This window comes from Dendrobium catenatum, unplaced genomic scaffold (assembly GCF_001605985.2).
Source record: "Dendrobium catenatum unplaced genomic scaffold, ASM160598v2 fragScaff_scaffold_306, whole genome shotgun sequence".
Taxonomy (NCBI): Eukaryota; Viridiplantae; Streptophyta; class Magnoliopsida; order Asparagales; family Orchidaceae; genus Dendrobium; species Dendrobium catenatum.
The window spans coordinates 254,937-265,694 of record NW_021318768.1 but is presented as its reverse complement, the minus strand read 5'-3'; the positions used below and the strand labels follow the sequence as shown (position 1 = coordinate 265,694).

The window sequence follows — 10,758 nt, the reverse complement described above, 5'->3', positions numbered from 1 at the left end:
AGGAAAATTCTCGTATTTTGTTTGGTATAGGAGAGAAGCGATGGATCTGAAGCACTATGGTTGAAACCAATGGATACCAAATGTGAGGTGAACGTATTGTACCATTGTCTCGGAGCCTGTTTTAGACCGTAGATCGCTTTGTGTAGAAGGCATACATGTTCCGGATGCGTGGAATCTTCAAAGCTCTTCGGTTGAGCCATGTACACGGTTTCGGAGAGCTTTTCGTGTAAGAACGCATTTGCCACATCTAACTGTTGAACCTGCCAATTGTGGTGTATAGCTACGGCCAAGAGTATGCTTATCGTCGGTAATTTTGCTACTGGACTGAAAGTCTCGGTGTAGTCGATTCCATACTCTTGATGATTGCCTTGTGCCACTAATCTTGCCTTGTGCTTAGCAATGGAACCATCCGCATGAAACTTTGTGCGATATGTCCACTTGCAACCAATGATAGAGCAGTTTGACGGAGGGGAAACTAGGCTCCATGTGCCTTGTTTCTGTAAGGCAAAGAATTCTGAAGCCATTGTCGTGCGCCATACTGAATGTTTATTGGCTTCTTTGAATGTCGTTGGGTCAGACGTCTGTTCTGCAGCAGCGGTATTATGAATAAGATTTAAGCGTACACATGGTTTTAAGTTACCTGTCTTCTGTCGCGTAAGCATGGGATGAACCGAAACATTAGGCGTTGAATTGATGATGGGGGTATCGGTCTGAGTGACAAGGTCCTGAGAGGACAAATTGGTGGTGATAGAAGCAGAGACCGTGGACACAGGTTTGGCAGCGGGCAAAGTTTGGTTCTGTTTGATAGAGTTGTGAGAAGTAATAGTGGTAGTGGGCATGAGGAGAAAGGTTGGTATGTGTTCAGGTGCAGATTTCAGAATGAGTGTCTTGGATTGAAACGGATAGGAGAATTCATTAAACTTCACATGTCGTGATATAATGATTTTGTTGGTAGGTCTGTGAAGGCACTTGTATCCCTTGTGCTTGTCGGAGTAGCCAAGAAAGATACACGAGTTAGCTGTCGGTTGTAGTTTATGACGTAGAGATGCAGGGATTAGCGGAAAACACTCGCAGCCAAAGGTACGAAGATGTTCGTATTCAGGTTTAAGATTATGAAAAAGCTCAAACGGGGATTTGTGCAATGTGTTGGAGGAGGGTAAGCGATTTATGAGGTAAACCGAGGTAAGTACAGCATTTGGCCAGAAAGAATAGGGAACCGAGGCTTGATGAAGAAGGGTGCGCGTGGTCTCGATGATATGGCGGTGTTTTCTTTCCGCGACCCCATTTTGCTCAGGAGTGTATGGACACGAGACTTGATGAGATATTCCGTTTTGTTGAAGAAACTGAGAGAAGGAATTATTGAGATATTCGCCACCTCCATCTGTACGAAGACATTTAATTCTGTGTGAAGTATAATTTTCAATGTTATTTTTGAAGTTAATAAAAATTTGTAAAACTTCCGATTTGTGATGCATCGGAAATAGCCACGTAAAGCGCGAATGATCATCTACAAAAATAACATAATAGATGTAACCGGTATTAGAAGCAATGGGTGCAGGACCCCACACATCAGAATGCAGTAATTCAAGAATCTTATGTTTCCTGTTAGTGGAATGTTCAAAAGAAAGCTTATGACTTTTAGAACTATTACAAGAAGAACAAGAAACATTAACAGCACCCATCTTGAGATGGGGAGAAGAAGAAGCAATGTGTGCCATCGTCGTTTGGTTGGGATGACCCAATCTGGCATGCCAAGGTGTAGTGCTGCAGTTATTAGCAAAAAACACTGATTTATTAGAAACTTCAGCAGCTGGCCGAAGAGGATATAATCCTTCACGACACGGTCCTTTGAGAATAATCTGGTTGTTCGTCAAATCCTTAAACATAAAACCATCAGCGTAAAAAATTATAGCAATATTGTTTTCCTTCGTGAGTTTAGAAATAGACAGAAGATTATATTGTAACGAAGGAGAATGTAAAATGTGAGAGAGTTTGATCTTACGAGAGGTAGTCGGTAGCAGCCCCTTGCCGGAATTGGCGATGCTAACCGAACTCCCATCACCAATCGTGATGCTGTCCGAGCCATTGTAAGGAGACGAGATGGAGAGATTCTCCAAGGATTTCTTCATGTGGGAAGAGGCCCCTGAGTCCAGATACCATTCATTGTAGTCGGGCTGGGAACTAGCAAGAAGAGCTTTATTGGGCATTCTTGGCGGTCTTAGTACATACTGAGTGTTCAACCTGTGCCAGCAGTCAGGGGCACCGTGACCACGCTTGAGACAGATTTGACAGAAGATGGAAACATTGGTTGGTTCCCGTTGAGATTGTGCTGACGAAGATGAGCGACCCCTTGTTTTGCGGCCACGACCCCTGGTGGAGTAAAGAGTCGTCGGAGCATGTTCGGATGTGAGACCTTTAGCAGCGTTAGTGGAAACGTGGATCTCTTCACTAATCAGTGAGGCATAGAGTTGATCAAGACTTAGAGGAGTAGTCATAGTCCTGATAGAGGTCTTGAAGGATTGATATGAGCTAGGAAGACCATTAAGGATATAGAGGATAATGTCCTATGTATCAATTTTCGATCCAGTAGTGGCGATTTGATCAACAAGATTCTTCACGTCGGTGAGATATTGCGACATTGAGGAATTCTTGAGAGATATGTTGTGAAGCTCGTTTTTCAATTGAATGGCCTTGGACCTACTCGTGGATTGAAACCAAGTCTCAAGAGTGGTCCAGATAAGCGAAGTAGATTCAAGATTGAGAATATACGGAAGAATGGAGGAGGATATTGTAGAGCAAATCGCCGCCGAGAGGTTCTGATCGGTAAGAAGCCATTGCAGATGGCGAGGATTGGGAGCGGTGGATCCGTCTGGTTTGGAAATATATTTGTCCGGAATAGGAGTTTGAGGATCAAGAAAGGATTCAAACCCATTGGCACGACAGATCTTGACGATTTGAGAGCGCCAAAGCGGGTAGTTGTCCGCCGAGAGAGGGCTTTGCACAAAGTTCTTGAGGTTGGAAAGAAGGAATTTGAGCGAGGAAGAAATAACGGGAGTCTCCGAGGAAGCCGTCTCGGTAGTATCTAAGAGAGATGAAGTGTTGGAGGAAGCCATGAAATCCCGGGATTCAAGCCCTGTCTGATACCATGAAGAAATTAACAGAAACAAGAACAGAACACGAGTCGAGAAGAAGAGGAAATGAATAGAATACTTTGTATTGTCTTATCTCAGCAGTACATCTGTTTAGTCTATTTAAAGACTTGGCCCACGGCCACATACAAATAAGGCTACAGGGAAAGTAAATACAATATGCCTGTTATTTAATTATATCTTTGTGCTCTAACACCCTTACTCATGAACAGTTCCGCCCTTGCTCGATATTCAGATTCGATGGAAGAATGAACAATTAATAATAAAAGTTTATTTTAGAAACCAATAAAAAAGCACCCAGTTCTCATCTTTAAATAACAAATTTATGGGATCAAGTTACTAAATTACCCTTCTCTAATAATTTTTTTGGAGGCAGTGAACAAAAAAAATTATTTCAGCCAATAGTTGCGTAATTTTATAAGGGAATTTTTTTTTGGGGGGGGGGGGGGGCCCCTTACCCATGAACAGTTCCGCCCTTGCTCGATATTCAGATTCGATGGAAGAATGAACAATTAATAATAAAAGTTTATTTTAGAAACCAATAAAAAAGCACCCAATTCTCATCTTTATATGTTGATTGCGAGTATTGGCCACCAACCTATAGGTCTTGAGTTCGAGTCTTACATATGTGATGTGTGCGTGAATTCATCTTAATTGACCTAAATATTTCAAAAAAAAAAAAACTAATAAAAACAAAATCTAAACAAAAGATTATAATTAAATCTGAAAAAACATACAAGTCATTTTTATAACAATAATATATGTTTAAATAATTTTATTATTTATTATATTTGACATTTTGACTCCTATCCCTAAAAAAATATGAATGCACGTTTATCACGCCTTAATCGACATAATCGTGAAGACGCAAACCTGACGCTGAGGGGATTTGGCTGCTTTTTCCGACAATATGATAAAGCAGCCTCGCACTTCTTTTGCGAGCTCAGTATCGATCGTCTTCTTCTACTTCTCTCAAACAATCTGCAGATTTTAGGGCTTTGAAAAAATGTCTACAGAGAAGGTCAAAAACAAGCGGATCACTCTCAAGGACTACGTGACAGGGTACCCAAAGGAGGAGGACCTACTTCTCGGCTCCTCCGACCTCGAGCTCAAAGTTCCGACCGGCTCTAATGCCGTTCTCCTCAAGAATCTCTACCTCTCTTGCGACCCGTACATGCGGGGAAAAATGTCGAAGCCCCTCGTCAAGAGCTACACTGATGCTTTCACTCCCGGATCTGTGAGTGCTATTCCATGCTCGTATTCTTTCTTTCTTTTTTTAATTTTATTTATGTCAAGAATTCGTTGTCTAGTTGGATTTTATTTTGTGAAGGCTGCTGACCTTTGTTCAGCTGGTTTAAATTGGGATTTTGTGATGCGGATGTGAAGCAGCGGATTAGAGGGTTTTGTATTCTTTGGTTTGATTGGAAATAATTTATTTCCGTGTAAATATGTTGACATAATCAATTCTTCTTACAATATGCACCAAACAGTTTTCAGTTGTTACAGCTGGGTTTCAAAATAGGGAGAAATTATCAGGTGTGGATAATTAATTTTCCACTCTATCTACTCCACCGTTTGTCCTCGCGAGGCATGTATGTAGTCCATGCCTAACAATTCTTCAGTATGAGGCTCCAAAAATGGACGAAATCTGTTTAGATTCTTCTTGGAATTTTGTGATGCGGAAGTGGAAGCAGCAGATTAGAGGAGATTTAGTTTCTGAGTATTGTATATGATCTTTTGAGGTATGAATCGACTTGTACATTGATGTTTTAAATGTTATAGATTTTTGCTAGACTGTTTGATTGAAGTTATAGATAGCTCTGGTAATTAGTTTTAATGAATTGATTGAAATTCTTGCCAAGTTAGATATTGGGGCGTCACATTTCATGTCCTGAGTATAAAAGAATAACTAAATAAAAAAATAAAACTTGATGAATACTGACCTGCCTCATACTCATGCTTATTTGCCCTAATATGAAATCATTTAACCATATATAATGAGCTAAAAAGCCTAATAAGTCACCAAAATATACAACTGAATTCAAAGCATGGTAAATGAGCAATATGCATATCAACAATCAAATCATAGTAATTATATTCATATGATAATTGAATCAATGTAAAAATAATAAAATTCATATACAGTAGTAGCAGAATCTATAAACAACATATGAAAGCCAGTAAAGTAAGAAACCAATATGAGTATAAGTTATATAAATAAATCATCGTATCCATAATATCAATCAGTACAGAAATTGTGTAAAGCATCAAATCAAAACATCAATAAAAACTGTTGAAATCATGTTAATATAGTAAAATCATATAAGAGTGTACATATACTATTTAAGTATTTTAGATCACGTGCTTAATATATCACATACTCAATATCAGTATAGTGATTCAATAGTATTAAATAATATCAGTATTTATATTAGTAATAGTTCATTAACAGGAGCAGTAAAACAATACAATTATAATAAATATATGTAGTAATATGAATAATGACTCAATAATATACATTTTAGTAGAAATATTAAATAATTAAGAAGTCTAGCTATTAATGTATTTTTCAGTATTGTATTAATATCAGTAAATTGTTGGCTCAGTAAACAGAGTTGTCACTCTTTATCCATTGTCAAAATAATTATTTTCTTATAACTATCAATAAGTATATATATCACATGAATCAGTAGATGATAACATTAAATTATAGTATTTAAAGAAAAGCCTGTTGGCCCACCATCATATACAGGTCAATCAGTCTCCAACCAATAAGCCAATTAGTCTTTACTTGTCTTTTATACAGACACATTATTATGAAAATATTATAACAATAATACTAACCAGCTATTACTCAATCCAATCACATATCCATATTATTTTTAATGCATTATGTAAATAAAGCATATATAAGTTTAATATAAAAAGTGTAAAAATGTCATAACGGTAGACAAAAAAAATTCTACTGAGCAAAAATTCATATTTTCAAAAATTTACCAAACTATCATGTATACCATAAAATAACCTTATGAAGTTTTAGTTGAACTGAATTATTATTTTTAGATGTCAAAATAAATTTTTGATAAGGCAAAAATTATTATATTTTCAAAATCATTTGGTAAAAAATTTTAAATAAAAAAAAATTATAATCTCAATATCTATAAAATATAAAAAATTACACAATGAGAGTTTTTCTAATACAAAATTATTCTCATTTTTTAATAACAGAACATAAATTTAATAAAAAAATATTAAAAATATAAAATCTTTAAAATCAAAAATAGGATAATGATTCTTTATAGTGAGATGAGTAAATCACCTAACTGGGCCGATTGACAAAAATCGTACCGCGACCTCCAAAATCTAACTTTTCTTTTCTCTCTCTTTTCTCTTTTGTTTTCTCTAAAACCATCTCTATTAGCTGATTATGAAAAGGAAAAAGGATTTTATAAAAAAATTTCTTATTAATGCTTTAAGATATTTTAATATAATATTAATATAATATTTAATTTAATTAATTCTTTAAACAAAAATTCAAATAAGGCATTTTAAGGCTTCAAAAATTATAGAAAAAAATCCATAAAATAAATTATTATATTTAAAAAATATTGGTGAAATCGATTTGCAAAATGGACACCTGACGGTTTCAAAATTCTCACTTGTACTGGCAGGTGTCAATTTCTTAAAGATTTTTACTGGGGCCAAAAAGTTATGAAAGATTTCGTATAATTAAAATACCACAATCTCAATGTTATGGCGAAAACGGTTTGTGATTTGGAGTTATATTTACTCCAAAAAATTATTTGGCTGAGTCAACATAAGGGTTATAACAATCTATACCAACTTTAAGAAAATGTCATCCCCTACTGTTCCCTTAAGGATTCATTTATAAAGTCGAGATAAATGAAATTCCTACAATTAAAACTCAAATCAAATCAAAATCAAATCAAATCTCTTAAAAAATCATAAAGTCATGTTGTTCATTCTATAACATGTTATTTAATTATGCATGATATGCTGTGTCATTCAAGCATTAAAAATAAAATATTTGACAGAGCAACATACGGGTTATTACACTATTACTGCCCCGCCTATACATCATTACCTAATGATTGTTGTTTGACCATCATCATCTAATAATTATCGGTTAATTATAGTTGCCATAAAATTACCAAAAACACTACTCCAAAAAGCTATTATTAAGACTCCATTATTCACATGAAGGGTACCTAAAGTGGAGAAAGCTTAGGAATTTGAAGAATAGTAGAGCTCTACAGGTGATTAATGTCAACAATCACTACTCGTAACCTCAATTGCCTAATCATTATTTCTTAATCGTTGTAGATTGCCATCACTTGATCCTTATTTCCCTACCACTCTTGATCCATTATCGTTGCATAGCCATTGTCGTCCGAGCATAATCACTTGACTATAATTGTCTAAAAAAGTTGCACAATCATCATCACCCCACCATTATAATATAATTATCTTTGTTCGATTTCCATCTCTTGATAGACATTATCACCTTTCATTTCTTTTTGAATTCTTTATTATAACGATAAGAGTGTAAGCTAATGATCTATACTTTACAGTTCCATCTTCTTCAATTAAGAAGAAGAGCAAACTTCAGTAATCTCATTTTCATATTAGATTATTTTAATAAGACCAGGGCCGAAGGTTTTTTCCTTTTTTTTTTCAAAGTTTTCACATAAAAATTTATGGCGTTACTTCTACGTATGTAGTTTGTGGACCTCATTCAAAAAATAAGATATAAAATTTTTACTATTATTGTAAATATTCTAACATGCAATTGAATTTTATACAATTAGCACATAATCAATATTTTTCAAAAAAAAAAAAATCTCTTGAAAAGAAATTGATTTTAAACATGAACTAATAAAAAATAATTAAGATGTGCAAGCAAAAATAACAAGTGGGGAAAACTAACAAATATACCAATTGAGATTGTTGACAAATGAAATCAATAAAATTTAGGTGTCCTAATGATGCAAATAATAGATAGGTGATAGATTGGAGGTAGTTCCAAAATGAAGAGTACTGAGGAAACATAAGTTAGAAAAAATTACTTAAAATAGGAGATAAGATGAATTACTACCATTAGGCAAAATGATGATGCATACAATTTAACCATATATAAGATATAATATTTAGTCCTACCAATAAGGGATAATTAATTTTAATGGAAATAATAGGAGTAGGAATGCTTTACTCTTTTCTCAACAAGGACAAAGGCTTTGTTTGTGATAGCTTTTTTTACTATTTTTCAAAGTAGCTTTATAGTATAAAAATTTCAAATTCAAAAAATTTTCATAATGATAAATAGCTTTATAAAACAGTAAGAAAACTATCCCAAACAAAGCCAAAGTGATTTGCTTTGACTTGCAAGGACGAATTCCAATTTCTCCTAGTGAGAAAAGATTATTGATATATTCTCAAAAAATTATCTTGATCGGGCATGAATCCCGAGGCAAAACCCAACCAGGAAACTTAAAAAATTAAATTCATGAGCACCCGAAATCTGATTTCAGCAAGCTTACAGTCAAACTGAGCATCTCAGAAATACAAAGCCAACAAGACAAAATTCAACTCAATCCGAGTCCAAATGAGCCCAAATCAAGCGTCCGAAGTGCTGTTATAAAGCTCGTACCACAATTTGAGTTACCAAACGATCTCCGAATTTAACGAGCTTATACTCGAATTGAGCGGCTCAACGAGACGAATCCAACGAACTTAAGATTGCCAAATTATGACATCACTAAGGCCTTCAAATGTCCAACAAACGGTGTGTAATCGAAGGATTCAACATCAACCGTCCATTCGACCACTCTCTATTCACCCATGATCTCACACCTATTTACAAGCCATGCCACTCCAGAAAAACTATAAATAGAGCCCTCATTCTTCACAAGAGGACTCAAGTGAGAAGAGAGAGAAGAAGATAAGAGAAGGAGGAGGAGAATCAGCTCCTCCTCGACCACCGTCGGAGTTCTTCCCGCCGCCTGAATACGCCGGAATTCTGCCGGATATTCTGAAAACGTTGGGATTTTGCACAGCTTAGTTTTAATTCAGGAGAAACTTAGTGTAATCTGATTGTCCTAACTTGTGGGACGAATCAGCTTCTTGTAATTTACGCAACACTGGTGGAACTTTTCAACTGGGCGTGGCCCCGTGGTTTTTCCCTTTTCAGGGTTTTCCACGTAAAAATCATGGTGTTTACTTTCTTTTTTGTTTGTGTGCTGAATATTCGTACAACACTCAGACGTGAATTTGTAAACTCTACCACCGCGTATATTCTAGCTCGCAACAGTTTGGCGCCGTCTGTGGGAACTACTATCCCACAACTTCAAGTATTGCTACAATGGTCAACAGACGTAGCAGTCGCATTGTTGGAGCTTCTCGCTCCAACTCCTACCAATCCAAAAATCAATCCGTGAATCACAGACGCCCAATATCTATCTCGTTTCATCTTGGGGGGCAAAATGCTGCCGGAGAAGGAACCTTGGGACCTTCTTTAGAAGAAAGAATCTGGAAGATGGAAGAATCTCAGAATGAAATTCTTCAACTCCTGCGAGAGACTCGGCAACCGACACTACCACAAAGGGCGGAAGTGCTTCTCCCTCGAGATCCACCACGGGTTGAAGATGTTCAATTCAAGCATCTTCAAGCAGAAATTCCTCTTCCTCCCCCAAGAAGGCATATACGTCAGGATAACGAACTTGACGATACAGCAAGTTCTACACATCCTCCGCCCTCAACTCGGCAGCCTCACATTCTTCCGGATCTCCCAGAAGGCTCTACCCAACCACACATTATTTAGCTCCTTCGCAATGCTCTACGTCATGAACTGCAAAGATTGGTACGGGAAGAGTTCCCCCGAGGAGATGTGAGGCAAGCTCTCTGATAGAGGAACTTCCATGAGTCATCACTTCTAAATGAAGCCATTCTTCAGCACCCCATTCTGATCGGATTCAAAGTACCTAACATTGAGTCCTACGACGGGACGACCGACCCGTATGAACATATCGACTACTATAAAACTATCATGCATATTCAACGAGCCTCGGATGCGCTCCTCTGCCAGGTCTTTCCCGCCACCCTTAAAGGACAGGCCCAAACATGGTTCTATTCGCTTCCACATGGAACTATCCCCTCTTTTGTCAAAATGGCCAAAGCATTTGTCGAATAATTTGTGTCCAATAGAAGAATTGCTAAGGATTCTTTCTACCTCTCCGGGATCCGCCAAAATGAAGGAGAATCGTTGAAGGAGTACTTTCAATGATTTTCCACCGAGGCTCGACAGATTCCAGGAGTAGACCCTAAATTACTCAGAGGGGTCTTTCTTGGAGGTCTTCGTCCTGGCCCCTTCTGTTTAGCACTCATGCGCGACACTGTTCATTTATATGCTGACCTGATCCATCATGTGGAGGCACAAATTTCTGCAGATAAAGCTATAAATGCTTATAGGAAGCAGTTCGAGCAAATCAACAGAAGTGCAAAGGTGTACCTGGGATGGATAATTCATTCTCACAACAGAAAAAGCAAAGACAGAATGATTTACCTCCTAGGCCTCTATTACCGCGATGGGAAC

The 10,758-nt window shown here is 36.8% G+C and overlaps 2 protein-coding genes across 2 annotated transcripts; one reads left to right on the top strand and one right to left on the bottom strand.

The window, feature by feature from the left end:
* Positions 1-2,564: 2,564 nt before the first annotated feature.
* On the bottom strand, positions 2,565-3,113 carry LOC110115720. The gene has a single exon (XM_020849047.1). It carries the CDS (start codon positions 3,111-3,113, stop codon positions 2,565-2,567), a length of 549 nt encoding a protein of 182 aa, XP_020704706.1.
* A 920-nt stretch (positions 3,114-4,033) lies between these two features.
* Positions 4,034-4,627, top strand: LOC110115727 (2-alkenal reductase (NADP(+)-dependent)-like). Its single transcript, XM_020849058.2, has one exon. It carries the CDS (start codon positions 4,156-4,158, stop codon positions 4,531-4,533), a length of 378 nt encoding a protein of 125 aa, XP_020704717.1. The 5' UTR covers positions 4,034-4,155; the 3' UTR covers positions 4,534-4,627.
* Positions 4,628-10,758: the final 6,131 nt, after the last annotated feature.

What these genes read in the sequence shown, in the direction of transcription:
- LOC110115720 (XM_020849047.1), bottom strand. Translation starts at nt 3,113, where the DNA reads ATGGCTTCCTCCAACACTTCATCTCTCTTAGATACTACCGAGACGGCT.
- LOC110115727 (XM_020849058.2), top strand. Translation starts at nt 4,156, where the DNA reads ATGTCTACAGAGAAGGTCAAAAACAAGCGGATCACTCTCAAGGACTAC.